The sequence below is a fragment of the Myotis yumanensis genome, unplaced genomic scaffold (genome assembly GCF_028538775.1).
Source record: "Myotis yumanensis isolate MYYU_CA2020_CCGP unplaced genomic scaffold, mMyoYum1.0.hap1 SCAF_7, whole genome shotgun sequence".
Taxonomy (NCBI): domain Eukaryota; kingdom Metazoa; phylum Chordata; class Mammalia; order Chiroptera; family Vespertilionidae; genus Myotis; species Myotis yumanensis.
Window position 1 is genome coordinate 84,746,284 of NW_027223758.1, and position 20,733 is coordinate 84,767,016.

General features: G+C 41.1%; 1 protein-coding gene across 5 annotated transcripts in view; it reads left to right on the top strand.

The window, feature by feature from the left end:
- The window catches only part of SMAD4 (SMAD family member 4), a 59,437-nt gene extending 41,628 nt beyond the window's left edge, over positions 1-17,809 (top strand). For 3 of the 5 annotated variants that reach the window (XM_070421168.1, XM_070421166.1, XM_070421167.1), the window contains 4 exons: positions 4,544-4,727; positions 6,181-6,349; positions 9,794-9,932; positions 11,415-17,809. In XM_070421168.1, the coding sequence (XP_070277269.1) occupies positions 4,544-4,727; positions 6,181-6,349; positions 9,794-9,932; positions 11,415-11,626 (704 nt within the window). In that variant the 3' untranslated portion in view covers positions 11,627-17,809. Of the gene's footprint in view, positions 1-4,543; positions 4,735-6,180; positions 6,350-9,793; positions 9,933-10,470; positions 10,580-11,414 lie in introns of those variants that run through there. The other 2 variants (XM_070421169.1, XM_070421170.1) reach the window with 2 other exon arrangements.
- Positions 17,810-20,733: the final 2,924 nt, after the last annotated feature.

Consider the following 20,733-nt stretch of genomic DNA (forward strand, 5'->3'; position numbering starts at 1 on the left):
GGCTGTGAATACTAATGGGCCCTAGAGCAGTTTTACCTCACAACATTTATTTTCCTCTTGTACTGTTAACAGAATATTCTAACTGATTTCCCTATTTTTTTTATTATTTTTATTTTGGTAAGAGAACATTTATTGGGCAAATTACAGAGGTAGAAGTAATATCTAGAAGAAATGGGCTTAGGCAACAAGTTCCAGAGGTAAAGGAAGGGCCCTTGGAGCTGGGGAGTGAGGAAGCTGATGGTAATGTACTCGGGTGGGGAGGGAGAGAGGGGAGGGAGCGCGCACTGGGTCCTCTATCTTAAGCGTTTGAAGGCAGAGATTGTGGGGAGGTCCCAGGGAAAGATCTTAATAGGATACACGCAGCTCTTCAGGTGTATCCTTTCAGGGTTGTGGTCTCCAATGATTGATAGGCAGGCACCAGGGCAGGGGGTCAGTATTCAGTGCAGCAGCTGGTCCTGCTGTCAGCGTTGGCTGCTTTTTTCCTTATCTGGGGCTGGGGCTGAAATACAAGGAGTGATGGCGTCTTCCTGGGCCAGGTCGACTGTGCATGTGCCTTGGAATCTGCCAGCAGGCAAGTCACGTGGCACCAAATATGCTGTAGGCGGTGGGAACAGCACCAGGTGTCAGGCCGGTGGGTCAGACCAAACCTGGGTTCAGCAACCTGGGTAGTTGGGTTCTGGCTGGGGTGGGGGTGAGGCAGGGAGAGAGGGTAGGGAAAGGCCTGGGCTGCACCACGGGGGGAGAGCACCTGATCTCCCTATTGAGAAGGCTTCCAGTCATATTGCCCTTCTCCTCACCATTTAATATCTACTCCACTCAGCATTTCTTTTTTTTTTTCTGTCTCTTCTGGTGTTATTTATAGAAATTTTTTAAAATTTTTTTTCTTTTTCTTTTTAAGCCTCATGCAAGGATATGTTTATTGATTGTAGATAGATAGATAGATAGATAGAGAGAGAAACATCAATGTGAGAGAAAAATTTAGATCAGTTTCCTTCTGTACACACCTAGAGAGACTAAGGATTGAACCCAAAACCTGGGCATGTGCCCTGACCCCCGGACCTCTCAGTGTACAGGATGACACGCCAACTGAGCCACACTGGCCAGGGCAAGAGGACTTTTATGTGTCATAAAAGATTCTCACAGGGCATCTCATTCAGATCTAAATAGAATAAAGAATATTTCATAATGAATCTCTTAGGTGCTTTATCCAAATTTCTACCTTCTAAAAAAGTTAACCAAATTGAAAAATATTTTCTTGAATGACTTGATTTCAGAAATTAAAGATAATGCCTTGGAGATGTAGACTTTCCATTATAATTGAACAGCATTTGTTTGACAAAACTGTGCTTTATGTGTCCCCATTACAAAGCATATTTAGCTAAGTTCTTAGATTGTAAAAAAAAGTTCATGTTGTTAACTCAGCCTTTTACAACCTTTTCTCTGGCCAGTGATGAGCACCCAACTTCACTACTTTGGGAACAAGAAACAAAATATCAGCGGTCAGCACAGTGGGCAGAGAGCAGCGCCACTGCCTTTGAAAGGCGTTGGGGCATTAAGAAGTGCTCTCTGACCGAGTGACTTCAGCCTGTGGGGATGGTAACTTTGTGAAGCTGCAGGCTTGTCACTTACATGGCATTTGGTTCTTGGAGCAAAAGAGCAAAGAGAGATCTAGAAAGGCCTAATGAACGTAATGAATTCTTAGGACCTGCCCCTGTTTTAAAAGTAAGAATGTTCCCTCTCATCTGGTTAGCAGATTTGGAGTGGGATAGGAAAGTTCTCACATGGTGTGCTGTATCCCAGCACTGCCCAGTTCCCTGGAACCCATTTAGATGACCTCTGGCCCTCTCTGTCCTCACAGACAGTAACCACCTTCCTCCTGCTTCCTGAGGCCTCATGCCCTCTTCATGATGGATGGTCATTTTTCATTCCTGGTTTGTGGTACATCTCTTCTTCCTAGCCCAGCAGGTCAGCTTTTCAGAGTGTAGCTTCATGTAACCATCCTTGTTGTATGGTGTCTGAAATATTAGGGAAACAAACAAAAAACGCTTGGTGACTAGAAAATAATAAAGTAAGTTTAAGTGCAAGTACAGATATTGCAGTCCATGATAACAGTATGTTTTTTTATTTAAACAAGAAGATTTTACAACTCCTTTTCCCCACCCTGAATTGACTCTCATGAAAAACGTTGCTCACGATGGAACTTTCCTTCTGGATAGTGTTCTTCAGTGTGAACTAGGAAGGCATGTATTTGCACCTCATTTTTTTAATCATCGTTGTAAACATTCATGACTTCAGGGCATTGTTTGTAATGAAATTTACTTTTTGGACTCATTGTGTAAAGACCTCTTTTAAGGGCTGTTACTGGTTTTAGCTGCCAGAGCATGGGTGCTTGGTATGTTGGCTTTGATAACCTCTAGTTTAGCTTCACACAGCATCCCTGCCAGGTGTTTGGTGAAGCTTCTGGTTCATAGCAGAATATGATGTCTTTACTGAAGAATTTTACTCTAAGGAATAACTTCATAAATATTTCAAAATGGGATTTTTAATAAGGCACTTTATGTCACTAGTTTTCATGTTGTAATGATAATAAAAATATTTAAAGGAATGTATTCATGATTAGTTGATTTGATCTGTTTGAAAAAACATTTGAAATTTTAATTTTTGTATCTTCATGGTCTGTTTTATTAATTCTTCATTGGAAAGTATTTTCTTCCTTGACAACATTTTAAAAATCAATTAGATACATAGAATACAAGGTTTTTAATGATGATTTTTATTTTTTTTAAATATATTTTGTTGATTTTTTACAGAGAGGAAGGGAGAGGGAGAGTTAGAAACATCGATGAGAGAGAAATATTGATATGCTGCCTCCTGCACACTCCCTACTGGTGATGTGCCCGCAACCAAGGTACATGCCATTGACTGCAATCGAACCTGGGACCCTTGAGTCTGCAAGCTGACCCTCTATCCACTGAACCAAACCGGTTAGGGCAGAATACAAGGTTTTTAAAAAATGTATTTTAAGCATCAGTTATACTTCATTTTAAGATTTTTTTGAGAGGGGGTTAAAAATATCTATTTTTCTATCCTTTCAGATTGTTAAAAGTTTTATTGCTTCAAGTTCTAGTCCAATCAGTGTTCATAAATAGCACATTGATGTGCATATAAATAATTGGTTAATCAGCAGAAAACTTTACAAACCCAACCAAGTAGTGCCTCCTTTTTCCTCTAATCATTCACAATTATTTTAAATCATTTGTTGTTGTTCAAATGAATACACTAAATCAGTGGTTCTCAACCTTCTGGCCCTTTAAATACAGTTCCTCATGTTGTGACCCAACCATAAAATTATTTTCGTTGCTACTTCATTACTGTAATGTTGCTACTGTTATGAATCATAATGTAAATATCTGATACGCAGGATGGTCTTATGCGACCCCTGTGAAAGGGTCGTTTGACCGCCAAAGGGGTCGCGACCCACAGGTTGAGAACCGCTGCACTAAATCCCTCTTCAGGGTTAAATACGTAGTAGTTAACATGAATTGAATACACTAAGAGATACAACAAATGACCTTTCAGCCAAGAGACAATTGAGAATTCCCGCTCATAGCAGCTGTCTAGTTAGAGTGTAATTAACCTTGACTCTGGTCTAAATGGCTGACTAGCTTGGGTCCTTACACTCAGTTAGGGAACTAGAAAAATATGCTATGGATTGATGTTTTCGATAATATTCCCTGGAATATGTCTTTAAGTCAGTGTGTTTAAAAAAAAGAAAAGTTTAGCCCTGACCGGTTTTGCTCAGTGGATAGAGCGTCGGCCTTCGGACTGAAGGGTCCCATGTTCGATTCCAGTCAAGGGCATGTACCTTGGTTTCGGGCACATCCCCAGTGGGGTGTGTGCAGTAGGCGGCTGATCGATGTTTCTCGCTCATCGATGTTTCTAACTCTGTATCCCTCTCCCTTCCTCTGTAAAAAAATCAATAAAATATATTAAAAAAGAAAAAAAAAGAAAAGTTTAGTCTGTCTTAGTGGTTAGATCATTGTTCAGATACACCATGGCTGCAGGTTTGATCCCCTGTCAGGGCACATGCAAGAATCAACCAATGAATGCATAAATATAAGAGGAACAACAAATTAGTGCCTCTCTCTCTCTCTCTCTCTCTCTCTCTCTTTCTCTCTCTCTCTTCCTCTTTCTAAATCAATTTTTAAAAATTAAAAAAGGAAAGAAAATATGTGCAGTGAAATGAAATACCATGGTAAAATAATTACTTTGTGTCCTGATTATTTTTGTTCTTTGAATTCTCAGTTGACTGGGTCTTTTGAGGTAAGAACCAAATTTCAGATTTTGAAAACGACTAGAGTTTCAAGAATGCTAGGCACTGAGCTGAAAAATAGAAGACAGGAAAAGCCTAGATATTTAAAGCATCGCCATTTTATCAAATTCTTTTGGGTGCTTTTCAGATTCCTCTTCTGTCCCTTCAGCCTTTATTTTAGGAAAAGCTTTGCCTTCTGGAGTGACGTTTGCCCCCATTTGTCTCCTCTAGCTCCTGAGTATTGGTGTTCCATCGCTTACTTTGAAATGGATGTTCAAGTAGGAGAGACATTTAAGGTTCCGTCAAGCTGCCCTATTGTTACTGTTGACGGATACGTGGACCCTTCTGGAGGCGATCGCTTTTGCTTGGGTCAACTCTCCAATGTCCACAGGACAGAAGCCATTGAGAGGGCAAGGTATTGATTGTATAGGTATATTAAAAGTTGAGTATACTATATTGTCTTTTAGTCAGTTATATTTCTCAGTGTAGATCATGTGTGTTCCACTAGGAAAAAAGAATAAAGGTCATCTTGGAAATTCAGAATCAGTAAGCATTCCACTTGTATTGTAGATGTTTGTTATTTAAAATATGAAAAAAGTGATCTTTTAAAAAATTTATTTTTTAAATTTATGTACAGTTGGTATACAACCTTATCTTGGTTATATTAGTTTCAAGTGTACAATATAGTGACTTGACATTTTTATACCTTACAATATGATCACCCCACTAATTCTAGTAATCAATCATGTTAAACATCACAATATTATTAACTAAATTCCCATTCCTCTTTTCACCCAGCCCCCTACCCCCTCCTTTCTGGTAACCATCCTATTGGTTTCTGTTTCTAAGAATCTGTTTTTATTTTGTTTTGTTTTTCAATTCCACATATAAGTGAAATCATATGATATTTGTCTTTTTTGCCTGACTTATTTTACTTAGCATAATACCCATGTTGTCAGAAATGGAAAGGTTTTATTCTTTTTTGTGGCTGTGTAATATTCCATCGTGCCACATCTTCTTTAAGATAGTGTTGTTTGTGACATTCCTGTTTTGAATAGTAACAAGACCATGTTTTCTACACATATATTGAAAGGAAATAATATACAATGAAGACATGGGTCTGCAAGTGTTATTTATAATGTTGGGAAACAATAAAAGGGAAGTGGTTGAGTACATTTGATAAACTTTTATTTTTATGTAGTCATTAAGATGTTAATAAAATGTTTATATTATCAAATGTAAATGCTTAAGATGAAATATTATAGGAAAACATACACAGTGTTAGGTACTTTGTAATCTCAACTCTAAGAAAATGTGTGTGTGTAAATACATAATCTTGGCTCTATCTCTAGCTGTGTGTCTTTGGTAAATCACCTGGTCCCTAAGCCAGTGCTGTCTAATAGAAACGTCTGTGATGAAGGGAATGGTTTGTATCTGTGTTGTCCAGTACTGTAGCCACTAGCCATGTGTAACTTTGAGCACTTAAAATGTAGTCATGAGATTAGCTTAATTTTCAAATTATTTTTAAATTAAATAGTCACTTACAGTAAGTAGCTAGTGGCTATCAGTTTGGACAGTCATTTATAAAATACTAATATTTAGGTCATGAAATTGGGAGAGTTCAGTGAGAATTTATGTTAAATATTTCTGATACATACTAAGCATTATATATATGCCCATCATTTTTATATATGAATAAGATATTTAAAAAGGAAGGAAATATACAAAAAATTAACAATGGCGATCTTTTGGTTGTGGTGTTACATAAAGTCCTTTTTAATTCTTTTTAATTTTTCAATATTGGGTATTCTAATATGTATTTTTTAATACTTACCAAAATAAAATATAATTTCCTTTTTCTCCCTCAGGTTGCACATAGGCAAAGGTGTACAATTGGAATGTAAAGGTGAAGGTGATGTTTGGGTCAGGTGCCTCAGTGACCATGCAGTCTTTGTACAGAGTTACTACTTAGACAGAGAAGCTGGGCGAGCACCTGGAGATGCTGTTCATAAGATTTACCCAAGTGCGTATATAAAGGTTAGTGGAAGTTCTCCGTAAATATAAGAATTGAGATGGAGAAGGGAGGAGAAGAAAAATGTCCTTTTATGTATTAAATCTCAGAAATTATGTTTGTTTTTAAAACACATTTCCTTGGGGGCATTTATTGACACGGCTGGTTATCTCGTTTTGTGATTACATTCATGCCCTATTATTTTAGTAGCAAATTTGTTAAATGTTTTAGACTAACACACAGGCTTTTGAAAACATTTGCGTGAAACTACCAAGCATATTCTTTAGTTGAAAATATGTAAGATTTTGGAATCCCATCTTAGCCAATCTTTAGGATTTTATGAAAGGAAATTCTGATATTAATTGGTTTTTGAATTAAGAACCTGAGAAATGAAAAATTCAACCGTAGATTTTTTTAAAGTTAGTTACTTTGGAATTAAACCAGTTATTTACTCTATCATTTTTCAAATTAAGCCTAAGGTATTTTTTATTAATTATTACATATTCAACTCAATTTCTTTTGATAAAAAACAGTTTGAAAGAGAAATATTGTTGTAATTAGCCTAAATATATATATATATAATATATATATGTGTGTATATATATATAATATATATGTGTGTGTATATATATATATATAAATGTTTTAATTGATTTTAGAGAGAGAGGAAGGGAGAGTGAAAGAAGCATGTGAGAGAGAAACAGAAATCAGCTGCCTTCCACAGTTACCTACCCAGGAATCGAACCCATGCCCCTCCAGGACACAGGATGACGCTCATCCAGCTGAGCCACGCTGGCCAGGGCTTATTTTTGGTTTTTACTTCCTGTCATGGTTTCTCCCTTTGGAGCAATTCTGCCTTAGCCTGGCACTCGGGGATCCACATGTCAGAGCCTGCTTTTATATTTAGAAGGTAGAGGAATTGTGTCCCTTGAGGAAGCTGAGTTCCAGTCCCCTGGGTCTACTCAGGGCCTAAGCCCTGTGACAGAGGTCGTTCTGATGCTTACCTCTGCCCTGGGCAAGACTTTATGCCTAAGTGCATTTCTGAATTAGCTGTAAGGTATTTCACCAGCACTTGATTCATGGGCAGATGCCCATTTATAGACCTCAGAGAGCCTGGCTATTGTCTCTTTGCATTTTATTCGAAGAAGCTGAATTTCCGTCCTCTGCACCTACTGTTTGTGGTCCTAGGACCCCAAGTACCTGCTGTCTTTAGCCCTGCTGTCCACTGTGGATTTATCCATCATCATTGGTGGACTATGGGTTATTTCCATTTTTTGGCTACTAGGAATAATGCTGCTGTGAACATTCATATTGGAGTTTTTAGGTAGATGTGTGTTTTCATTTTCTTGGATATATAAGTAGGAGTGGAATTGCAGGATCATAGGTAACTCTATGCTTAACTTTTTGAGGGACTGCAGACTGTTTTTAAAAGTGGCAATGCCGTTTTACATTTCCGCCAGCAATATATATGTGAGGGTTTCGGTTCTCTATATGCTCTTCAGCACTTGTTGTTATCTTTTTATTTAGCCTTCCTAGTGGATGTGAAGTGGTATCTCATTGGTGATTTTGATTTGCACTTCCCTAATAGCTAATAATGTTGAATATCTCTTCATGTGCTTATTGGTCATTTGTCTATCTTGTTTGGAGAAATGTCTATTTAGATCTTTTGTCCATTTTTTTTTTTTTAAAATATATTTTATTGATTTTTTACAGAGAGGAAGGGAGAGAGATAGAGAGTTAGAAACATCGATGAGTGAGAAATATCGATCAGCTGCCTCCTGCACATCTCCCACTGGGGATGTGCCCACAACCCAGGTACATGCCCTTGACCGGAATCGAACCCGGGACCCCTCAGTGCGCAGGCCGACGCTCTATCCACTGAGCCAAACCGGTTTCGGCTTTTGTCCATTTTTAAAAATTAGGTTGACTTTTTATTATTGAGTTGTAAGAGTTCTTTATATATTCTGGGTATCAGTCCCTTGTCAGATATATAATTTGAAAATATTTTCTTTTGTTCTTTAGCTTGTCTTTCATTTTCTTGATATGATTTGCAACCCACACAAAAGTTGTTCATTTTGATATCTTTGAGTTTACCTATTCTTTGAATGAGTGTGTTTTTGGTGTCATATCTAAGAAACCATTGACTACTCCAAGGTCCTGAAAATGTATTACTCCTGTGGGTTGTCCTAAGGGTTTTATAGTTCTGGCTCTAAATTTAGGCCTATTATACATTTTTAGTGAATTTTTGTGCATAGTTTAAGGATGTTGATCCAGCTTCGTTCTTCTGCATGAGAATATTCCATTGTTTCAGCAACCATTTGTCCAAAAGACTGATTCCCTTATCAAATTATCTTGATACCCCTGTTGAAATTAAGTTGACCTTAAATGTAAAGGCTTATTTCTAGGCTATCAATTGTATTTCATTGATCTGTGTATGTATCCTTATGACAGTACTATTCTGCTTTGATTACTGTAGCTTTGCAGCAAGTTTTGAAATTGGGAAGTGTGAATTCTCTAGCTTTGTTCTTTTTCAGGATTATTTTGGCTATTGCCACCTGCTGGTATATCCACAGGAATTATATGACTGGCTTGGAGGATATCAATTTTTATAAATATATTTTTATTTATTTCAGAGAGGAAGGGAGAGGGAGAGATAGAAACATCCACAATGACAGAGTCATTGATCAGCTGCCTCCTTCACTCCCCTGCCCCACACTGGGGATTGAGCGCAGAACCCGGACATGTGCCCTGTCATACTGTGACCTCCAGGTTCATAGTTGACAACCACTGGGCCACACCAGCCAGGCGAGCTTATCAACTTTTAATAGTTTTTCTGTCTTTTGCATGTAAATGGAGCAGAGAGAGAAGGTGGACATGAATACCTTACTCCTCCATCCTGACTGGAAGTCTTTGGATTATTTGTCATTTGACATGAATGAACGGAATATGACAGTGTTGAATATATACTATCTACCAGACAGAAGTTATTTTGCTCTTATGTAGTAAAGTATGCATTTTTTAAAAATGCAGATTTTAAAAAATATGGTGACCATGCCGTCTGTCACACTCCTCCAAATGACTAGAATGATAAAGAAAAGAAGTTGGCTGTATAACTAACCACAATCATCAATTCAGCCTAAAGAAAACTCATAGCAATTTGTTTTGAAAGGGTGGGGGTGATTTCTTAACTTTATTTTACACAAAGGAGTTGTTTTTCACAGGGACAGTAATGCTGACCAACGCTGAATTAGATCAAAGATTCAGAGGCATGTAGCAACCACCGCTGTCCTGATGGTGAAGTGTGTCACTTGGCCAGCTTTCCTATATTACAGTGTACATAAAAACTTACATTTTTAAGTTTAAGAGAGGTAAATGAAGCTGTAAGTTTTCAATGAGTTGTGCAGTGATTTTTGATGTATGGAATCTTTTCTGGTGGACTCATAACATTAAACCTGCACTTTTTTTTAAAGGTCTTTGATTTACGGCAGTGTCATCGTCAGATGCAGCAGCAGGCGGCCACTGCACAAGCTGCAGCAGCTGCCCAGGCAGCAGCCGTGGCAGGAAACATCCCTGGCCCGGGATCAGTAGGTGGCATAGCTCCAGCTATCAGTAAGTATGCTTTTGGTTTGTGTGGTTTTTTAAGTGTAATAGCTGGCATTTTATATTGATTCACTTATTTGATTAGTTCCTTTAAACAATAATAGAAATTAAAGTTTTCATTACTGGGATAATGTTTTTGAATTTATAGAAAACTGTTCTTTTAATATTTGTCCTTTGTTTAGGAACCTTTTTTTATTCCTTTTGTGTCAAAAGGGAGTATGGGATAAGGAAGAAAAGGGTTTTTTTATTATATTATTGGTCACCTCCCCCTTTTCTGTTGATGCCTTTAATTCCTGCCTCACCAACCAGGGTGGGTTGTTATCACTGACATGCTTGGCTTCATTCTAGAAGGAAAGCATTTTCAATTTCAGAATTAGGCACCTCCTGGTTTTTTTTTGTGTGTGTGTGTGTGTTTTTAACTATGCTAAGCATGGAGAGAAAACTAAGTGAGGGTGGTGTTTTGATAACTTGTAGACTTTTTTTTAATTTTAGGGTAAAATTGAACTGTGTGCCAGGTTTCACACTGATGGGGAATTTTTTACTGCAGAGTTAAACTCCTGACTATAGACTTTTATGATGGAAACACGTGGCACCCATCTTCCACGTCTGAAGGCATAACTAGTGATTCATTCAACCCCTGTTCTTAACCTCTTCAGTGTGGTAAGCAAATCACACTGGCGAAGAAAACTGCAGTGTCCCTGCAGGTTTCTCTACAGTACACGCAGATTCCTCCACTAGGTTCATGTAATACTGATGAATGCAGATTGACTCTATGATTGTATGTTCTGACTGGAAAATTAGCTGCAGAGTCTCTATTATGACTGATGTTCAGGAGTTTACAATTTAGAGATAGATAAGGCATATTCATTTACAGAATTTGATTTTTTTTTAAATTTAGGCATCTAACCATTAATTTGCCAGTTTTGATGTTATAAACATGCTTTTACTGCAGAATCCAGAGATAGTAAAGTTCTCATTCTCATCTCCTGCCCTAATAGAGTGGCTGCGTATTCTCTGTTACATTGTGCAATGGAGAGACATCGTCGGGGTCTTCCAAGAAGCTTTAATGGAACCAAGACTCTTAACTGTTTCATTATTAGTCATGTCTTACTCTGAACCGGGCTGTTTAGATAGACAGGAAGTTTGCATGACCCATCCTGTGGACATGGCACTATCCCTTAAAGTCAAGTTGCTTCTTATCCCTTCACCTCCATTTCTAAAGAGAAAAATTGGTGGGGTGTGGGTAGATTGCAGTAATTTACTTTATAATTGGTGGTAGGCAGATGACCCAGGTGGAATGCAAATTGTCTTAACCAAAAGTTTTCGGCCCCTGTTGATAAAGTTTAGATTTGTACTTCTTGGCACTTGGACAGAGAATTATATGCTGGGGAGAGTGAATTAAAGAGAGCTGTCACGTCATTAATGTAAGATGTAGGGAGAATGGAAGAGATCAGCCTGTCCTCCTGATGTCTTTCCAATCTTTTCTGTTAGGTTTGTCAGCTGCTGCTGGGATCGGGGTTGATGACCTTCGTCGCTTATGCATCCTCAGGATGAGCTTTGTGAAAGGCTGGGGACCGGATTACCCAAGACAGAGCATCAAGGAGACCCCTTGCTGGATTGAGATTCACTTACACCGGGCCCTTCAGCTCCTAGATGAAGTACTTCACACCATGCCTATTGCCGACCCACAACCTCTAGACTGAAATCTTTACTGTTGGAGCCCTTAACATTCATTGTCAGGATGGTGGACTGTAACATACAATCCTGTTTATAATCTGAAGATATATATCACTTTCGTTCTGCTTTATCTTTTCATAAAGGGTTGAACACATGTTTTGCTGCCTTGCTCCTAGCAGACAGAAACTGGATTAAAACTCCCCCCACCCCTCCCATTTAGAACTTTTCAGGCATGGCTCAGAACTTGAAGGTCAGGAAAAACACATTCTTATTAAATTTACTGCACCAGTTATGTATGAAGGAATCATTTCAATCCTGGAAAATTTAGCCCTTTAAAATGTCTTAGACATTTTTCTATGCAGAACATTGGTATATGTGCTATTCTAAAGAGTAAACTCAATATTGCTAATTTTAAAGGCAGAGACGTTCTCAAAGTTAATTCACCTATGTTATTTTGTGTGCACGCTGTTATTGTTGAGCAGACTTTACTCCAAAATATTGTGCCATGTGGGTGAGTTAATGTTACCAAGAGCAACTTTACTCTGTGTTTAAAAAATAAGACAGTAATGTATTATAATCTTTTATCCAAAATATATTTTCTGCAAGTTAAACTAGTGAAGATGATTTCAATTCAGATTGTCTTGCGACTTCATTTTCTTTTCATCAAGGCAAAACACTAATCTCTGTGAATACTGAGAATTCCTTAAAATTATCAGACAAAGAAATACCATTTACAAGTTCAATAGTTATCCCAGTTGGATAACGATTTCTCGAGTAGTATAACTTTTCCCTGTTAAGCAGTAGATGTAGTCTATATTTCCAGGCACAGGGCTGGTTACCAAGAAGCCTAGAAGAGCCATTTCTTTCCTTCATTAATTCATAGGGAAAGGTTTTGTATTTTTAAAAACACTAAAAGCAGTGTCACTCCTCCAGCTCCCCATTCTGCAAAGGTGGCAGTGCTTAGAGTAAATGATGCGCATTTTGGAAACTGCTAAGTTCTATGTCAGATCCTGTGCGGACTAATGGAAACATTACAGCTCATAATAGGCAGTTTGGATATTTTTGTACTTGATTTGATGTGACTTCTTTTTCATATACTCTTTAAATCATGTATGTTATGACATTGTTTAAAATTCAGTTTTTGTATCTTGGGGCAAGACTGCAGACTTTTTATACCTTTTGGTTTTTCTAAGCCCTTTGCCATCAATGATCATATCAATTGGCGGTGACTTTGTATAGAGATTTTAAGTAGAAAAGTTGCAAATGTATTGACTGTACCACAGACACAACATGTATGCTTTTTACTTAGCTAGTAGCATAAATAAAACCGAATCTCAACATACAAAGTTGAATTCTAGGTTTGATTTTTAAGTTTTTCCTTTTGCACTTTTGAGTCCAACCTCAGTGGCGAGACACCTTCTAGGAAATGGCAGGCGGCAGCCAGTACTGCAGCTTTGGTTTCCCTCGCTCTACCGGGACTTCCCCGGGGACATGAGGTAGCAAGCGTAGAGTTGGTGTTTTGAAGTTTTATTTTCTGTAGCAAAAGTAGGCCTGGTTGTCTCCAAGATAAAGAGGTTGTCTACAGAATACATAGTGTGGCATAAAATCAAGGATTGTCTTTCAGACGCTTTTACCGTCTGCTTGGAGGGCCTTTCTAAGCATAATAAGATTCTAAGGTGTGTTCCAAGCCTGAGAAACCCTTATTATGCATGCTGTTATCCTTTTATCGGCTTAGATGAACAAGTCTTCAGCTTCCTTGCTCAGAAGGTGTTCTTAAGACCACCCTAGAAACCAATGGGTTAGCTTATTGCTGTGATTCAAATATAGATTTTGATCTGAGTTACATGGCTTTTGTTTTCAAAGTATTTCTCTACCAACATACTTGTACTCTTGAGTACTAACAGCTCCTTTTGTTAAAGACCCCATTACAACCTGTGAAAGTTTGATGATTTAAGTATTATTGGCAGATTTATAAAAAAGGTATCATTGTTTCATAGAAATTATTTATCCCATTTTACTGTGAATGAGGAGTAGGAGGAGTGAGAGGAGTTTTAGAACGGCATATTTTAAAAAATCCAGATTATTTGACTAGAGCCATAAGCATGCTATGATATAATCTATTGCCTCCTTTTCTATTTTAAGGAAGGTTTTCATGTTTAATGAAACATGAAATCTGGGTAATCATTTGTGGAAAATATTTGCAAGGAAGTTTGTCTTCAGGCCTAGCCACCTGTCTTGGTTGCTTTCTGCTAAGAGCCATACAAGTACATAAAAGTATTTGCAGTTATTAATTGCTTTATATTTGTACCCAGATGCAATCACATGCTTTTGAGAAAACATCTAGTATGTTATGATCAGTTTTTCCCGAGAGCTTAGTTGTTAAATGGTATTTCCATTTCTTAAATGTAGTCATCTTTAATGAGTAAGATAAAGGAATCACTAGGTTTACAATTTAAGGGTACAATAGTTTCTGCAGTTCTAAGAATCTGATTATTATAAGGATATGGTTCTGAATGAGTGTTCTCAGCTATTTCATATGTCAACGACTTTCAAAATGTTGAATTTCAGTGAAGGCTGAGTTAGAGGTGAACCAAGTACGTACCTTTATCATCCAGTGTGAGGCCCGTTCCACATTGGTCAGTGCCTTTCATACTCAAAGGGAATCCTTTATGGTGTTGCCTTTATTTTCCAGGGAGTAGATTCTTTTGTGAGATATAGTCTGTCTCCTTTGTAAAATATGCTACGCCTGGTATACAAAGATAATGACAAGAAATCACTGCCATATAACCTTGTTTTTCCAGAAGCATGGCTCCTTTTTATTGACCCAACCACTAAATAGGTTGCCCGTTCCATTCCTCCTGGAAACATTGTAGGTTTACAGGTTGGGTGGTCTGGCTTAAGGACAATCATACTTGAAACATCAGAGTAAACTGAATACCTAGTAGCTTTTAAAATCCATTTTTTTGTGGGGAAGGGTGCGGCATAAAGGGAGGTATTTGTAATAGAAATTTTGAAGACAAAATATAATGTCCTGTCTTGCAGATGATAAATGTCTTATTTTAAAAGTGTATTGCAGTTATCTTCTTTATTGTGCCCATCTGGAGAAGGGAAGTTGTACATTTTCCCAAGCTGCTCCTTCACTATCTGGAGGTTAAAGAATAGAAGGTGAAATATTTCTGTTGCTGGTTTGGTGGTGACTGGTTAATAGTTGTTACTCATTAGCTATTATGCAAAATCAGGTTAGTTTCAATCTGTTTTGAGAGTCTTTTGGAAGAAGCAATTTTATTCTGAGTAGGGCAAGAATCCTTTTTGTTCATAGTTTTTATAGTTTGCTCCCTTTATCATTGAGACACTTACTGGCATTTTATTTAAGGACAGCAAGTTGGGAAAAGGGTAAATTTAGGTCACGGAGGTGAATGAGCATCTGAAAGCAATTGCCTGTAAAGTCAGTTACAGGGCTTGACAAAGACTAGCAGATAATAGAATGAAGAAATGCATTCTTTTTCCTTCTAGAGGCAGAACGCATCATCTTGCAGGTGGCTCACTGTAAATAATCGCCCAAATCCTCCTTTGCAAGATTATAGAAATGGGCTAGAAGTATCTTTTGTGCAAGCCTTTCCCTTTTTTTTTTTTTCTTTTCTTCTGACAGCTAAGTAATTTCTCTTCAGATATGTCAGGAAGGATGTAAAAAGTTAGTGGCCTTATTCAGAGCAGCATCCTGGAGCCCAGCCTTGTCCCCAGCGCTTGTCCCAGTGTTACTAGGTGGTTTATCTTGTATGGTTGTGAAATGGAATTTTTTGCATAATCCAGACTTGCCTTATTTAAGCAGTAAAACGTTTTTATTTCAGCCATTTCTTTGATGGAGTTATTTAATATGGATGTCAGAGAACATACTGGATATGTTTCTTTTTGTGCCTAGCTCTCTTCCTCAACTTATCGGGGTCGTAGACAGGGCTGTTTGCCTTTACTAAGTGGTTGCAGACTTGCTGTGGTTTTGAATGCTTCGTTTTTACCCCTCCCCCTCTCCCCCATCTTCTCCCTCTCTGACAGTGACACTTGCTGTGCATTGTTAGTGTACCTCCCCTTAGTACCTCTTCTTCCCTTTCTGATTCATTTTTTTCCCCCCAGCTGCTTGGGCAAGGAAGCCAGATAACCACACTTATTAACACTTTCTTTGACTACAAGGGCAAACTGGGACAGGACCCGAGAAACTTCCTGTACACGATTGAAAGGCCTTCAGTGCTTTGGCGTTTGACTGCTTCGAGTGCTTCTTGATTCTTGCTCAGTTTCAGGTTGTTGAGGCAGAGAGAAGTGAGTCATATTCCTATTTTCCCCCTTTGCAAGATTTTTAAAAGGTTTCATTGCTTCCACTTGAATGCTGCTCACATAAAAATTGGGGTTACAGGGTTACGAAATTAGGTATCAGTAGCCAGAGGCAATACCCTTGCCTAGAGGACACCAACAAAACAAAACACAACAAAACACAACACAACACAACACAACAAAAACAAAGCTTGGAAAATGAGAGTATCATTTTTGTTTTGTTTTGGTGTCTCCTTTTGAGCCCTATGCTCTGGCCTTCCTCCTCCACAGATATTTTTGACCTAAAGGTGCCTTTATGAGATTTGAGGGTTTGATATCCTGCCCCAAGGAGTAGCTAAAGTAATTGCTGATGTTTTCAGGGATTTTACCATCAGACTTGAGTGAATGAATGAACTTTTTTTTTTTTTAACTAGGAAGGACTGAGGAGATAAGTCTGGTGAAGACAATCATTTCTCTTATGGATGTGGATAGTTTTCAGTTTAAGATGCTTCCTCGGTAGGTCTCTGAGCCAGTGCTCTTGTTCAGCCTGAGACGAATGACTCCTGGCTCTCCCATTGTGCTCTGCCACCAATTTGATGTATGACCTTGGGCAAGTCATTTACCTTCTTTGGGCCTCAGTTGCCTCATCTGTAAAATGAGGGAGTTGGACTAGATGCTTTCTTCCAGCTCTGAAGTGTCAGTGGCCTTGCCTACCTTGCAGCAGTGTTCGATTTCTTCCTCCCCTTTGCTCTGCTGTTTGAGGGGCTTTTTTACTTATTTCTACATTATTTGAGTGAGACTAGGCTTGCGATTTTACTACTATTCTCCATGGACAAAAAGTTACATAATACGTCCCTGAGACTTAAATTCAACCAAAGGCCTAGCACTACCTTGGGGGCTGCCATAAATACTTTAAAAAAAAATAGGGGGGAAAAGCCTTCATTTTATTTTCCCATCATCTCTGTTGAAGGCTTAGTAAGGCTTTTTTTGAGTCATGACATTCTAACTTTTGGGTTGGTATGTGTGTGACAGCATCTCCTTAAGGGCTGTGCTGGTAATTTTTTGGTTTAACTGAAATGGATTGAAAACTTACTGTAAATGCCTAATGATAGTAGAGGTCATTACTTTGGGTCTTTGGTTTTTTTTAACTCTTCTATACTTAGAACAGGGACATGCCTTTGAACTGCATCAATTAAAATGGTTTGTACAACTCAATGAAACAGTGGATGATTATTCACTTTATTCTTGGCTCTTTTTAGTCCATTTTGATGAGAAGACTTTTGGCTGGAGCACTTCTTTCAGAGTTCTCTTCCAGCCCATCGTGGATGAGTGTAACTAACGAACTGGGTGCTTACAGGGACCTGAGAGCCTTCATTAGGGCTGGGTCAGGGGTGGGGGTTGGGGAGTCCTGGTAGAGGCCAGCTCTGTGGTAGCTGGGCAGGAAGGGATGGAACCAGCTGCTGTTGCTATGGCTGCTAGTCACTGACAGAAGGACTCATGGGTTTGAATTGGTTAAAAGGCTAAACATGGAGTCGGCAGGTGTTGGGTTCTGGCCAATGCCTCAGACATGTGATTTAAGGGAAAAGTGTGAATGCTTGTTGATGAAAACTTGGTGGGCTGCAGAACCATTTGGAGGAAGCAGCTGGGGGTTGGAACAGATTTGGTCGTGGCTTTCCCGGCTCTGCCTCCTCCCCTGAACTCAGAGGAGAGCAGCTACGCTAAAGCTCAGAGAGGAGCCACGCTGAGCTGCTGCTTTGGGGAAACCGGCCAGCTGAAGTGCCCGGCGTTCTCTGTGGCTTTCTGTATACTTTTTCCCTGGGTGAAGTCTGTGGCTAACAAATAGTTGAACCTTTCCTGAGAACTCTGTAACAAAGTATGTTTTTGATTAAAAGAGAAAGCCAATTAAATCATTATGTGCTCATTCTTTTTCTTAAGCTTGTGGATGTCTTAGATCTGGAAAGAGTGCCTCATCACTGAGAATTCTCGAATTTGAGGGCAATATTTCCTTCATTGCTCTCTGACCACTGAAATGGGAAATACGGCATTTCAAACTATGACCATGGGGAACAGTCCCCATTCTTTTCTCATTTCTAAAAGGGAGTGGGTCCTGGTGGTTGGAGGAGATGTGGGTGCCAAGACTTGAATGACAGGTTTCTTACCTCATGCCTCCCTAATCCCATTCCTGTTTCTTAGCTCCTTTTTTCTGGGTTTATCTTCATTTTTCTAAATAGCATAATCATGTTGGCATTTCTTGATTTTTTGGGGGAAAAAGTAGAGAGCCATTGACTTGCTACTCTAAAAAAATGAGGGTTTAGCTGTCTCACATCATCACTACCCCATCAATTCTTACCACTGGGATTAAATTATAACCTGATTCACAATTCAAGCTGAGCCACTTGGTGTACTTTTTTTTGTTTAACTTCTTTTTATGTTTTTTGCTTTTCTCCTGAAATTCATTGCCTTATATTTTAATTTGCTCATTTTTCTTTTTACATTTTTTAAAAATATATTTTTATTGATTTCAAAGAGGAAGGGGGAGCGAGAGAGCAACAGAAACATCAGTGATGAGAAAGAATCATCGATTGGTTACCTCCTGCACACTCCCCACTGGGGATCCAGTCCACAACCCGGGCATGTGCCCTTGACTAGAACCGAACCTGGGACCCTTCAGTCCACAGGCGAATGCTCTATCCACTGTGCCAAACCGGGTAGGGCTAATGTGCTCATTTTTCTCTGTAGCTCTCATTTTAGCCCAGCTTTGTTTCAGAACGCTGACATTCCTGTCATCGCGGGCACATCAGCTAGCCTTTCAGCTCCACTATGTCACGACCCTCCTGGAGGCGGCCTCTGCCTCGCTGCTCCTGTGACAGGCTCACCTCAGAGTTGTCACCCACAGACGTCTCTTCAGCGTGAATGACAGGATTCTTGGGACCAGAAGGTGAAGGGGGTGGAGAGGGATACGACACCTTAGTGAGTTGCCAGTAACAACCTAGAGAAGTGAGCCAGGCAAAGGCATTCCTCAAAGAGAAACGTAGCACGGGGAAAGGGATTTGAACTAGGTCAGGTGGCCACGCCTCTCCGCAGGCAGCCAGCTGATGGCCCTCGGGGCTTTGAGTAGGGACGGTGACAGCTGGCATCATCAGCTGAAATCCGAGTAGCCTGGTGGGCCTCGAATGTAGACAGCAGTCGGCCCGGCAGTAGGAGCCCAGGGAGCACCGCTGCACCGGGGTGTCCAGCTCTCCTGTGCTGCCCAAGATTCCTTATCATTTTATAAACATCCCCATTTGCTAGAGTTCTCGGCAGTCAAACTTTAAGTAAAGTAAAAGAGAACCATGTAATATTTGATAAATAAAAATGAACGAACCTAATCTATACGCTGTGGAGAGTAATAAGAACAAACACTCCCCAGTCTTCAGAACTAGAACACGGGGAAGGGTTCTGTGAAGACAGACAATATCCGGTGACCTCCTACCTAGGCTGGTAGTGACAGCACCTGGCGGCAGCCTCAGACCTGGAGTTTCTCCTCGGGGCTCCTTCCACAGCTTCTGCCGCTGCTTTAAGCTTCAGTTTCTGTATCTGAAACACTGGCCGGCACACTGAGCATCTTAGGGTTGATGGGAGGATAAACTGAGGAAGGTGTATGTGAAGTGGGTAACAATGTGCCCGGCGTACAGGAAGGGGCTAATGAAGGTTGGCTGTCCTCACCTTCATCACCTTCAGATCCTTCACGGGAACCCGAGGTTTGGGGGCTGCCCTGACCTTTGACATGCACGGGCCTGGCTGCCAATCCAGCTCAGGGAAGGGGCTGTTTTTGCGTCCTCATGGGGCGCTGGTGACCTCCGCCCCTCACCCCTGCACGCTCCCCCGCATCCCCACCCCTGCGCGGCTGTGTGGGGAGCCTGTGACCTGGTCTCGGCCTGGCTGCCAGGAGCTTTGGGCAGCAGCGGCGGGAGCTCGGGTGCAGGGCGAGGAAGCCCTTTGCCTGGAGGCTCGCCTTCCCCAGGGCCTCTGACTCCGCAGAACTGCCCGCGGGGGCCGGGAAGGGGCTGGCGGAGGGGTGTTTGCGGGGCCACAGCAGCAGCCAGGGCACAGGCCGCCTGCGGGGAGGGAGGCAGAGGGCGGGCAGTCGGGGCACTTAGCTGGCCGGGGCCGGGCGGGTCTGTCCCCAGGAGGAGCCGGAGCGCAGCGCTGGGCGAGCTGGGAGGGGACAGGTCTCAGCAGGCCCAGCCGAGGGCGGGGCGCGGCCGGAGGCGGGGAGGGGTCCGGGGAGGCCAGGGAATCGGGAGAGAAGCGGGGAGGCGCCGGTGCTGGCGTTCCGCTTCCTGCGATGACCACCAGGGGTCGCCATCGTCGCGCGAAGGCGGCGGGCGTGTCTGCCCCTCGAGGCTCCTCCTCCCGCCGCTCCTCCCGCAGCTCCCGAGGGAGGTCGTCCTGGGAAGGGGGTGCAGGGGGGCACACGGGGTCCCCGCCTCCTGGAGCCGCTCGCCCAGTACCAAAGCCTGATGGCGGAGGTCTGCGCAGAGTGTGCTGGCCGCCGCCCACAGACCCGTGGGCTGGCCACCTGCTGCCACCTGAGGCCGGAGCCAGACTAACACCCCTGCTCCTGACACCGAGAGTTCGACACGTTAAGGATCTTTAATTCCTTGTTGCAAGGACTCCTGGGAGGTAGCTATGACAACGGTCATCTTAGTCCACAGGAGCCTGGGTCTTGCGGTGGCGCTAAGCCGGGCCCGCGCTTGCCCAGAATCAGGAAGGTGCCCGCTCCTGAGCACTGGCCACCCGGGAGGTCTGCAGGCTCCTGAGCCCCTTCCCCTCTGGGGGCCCAAGTGGG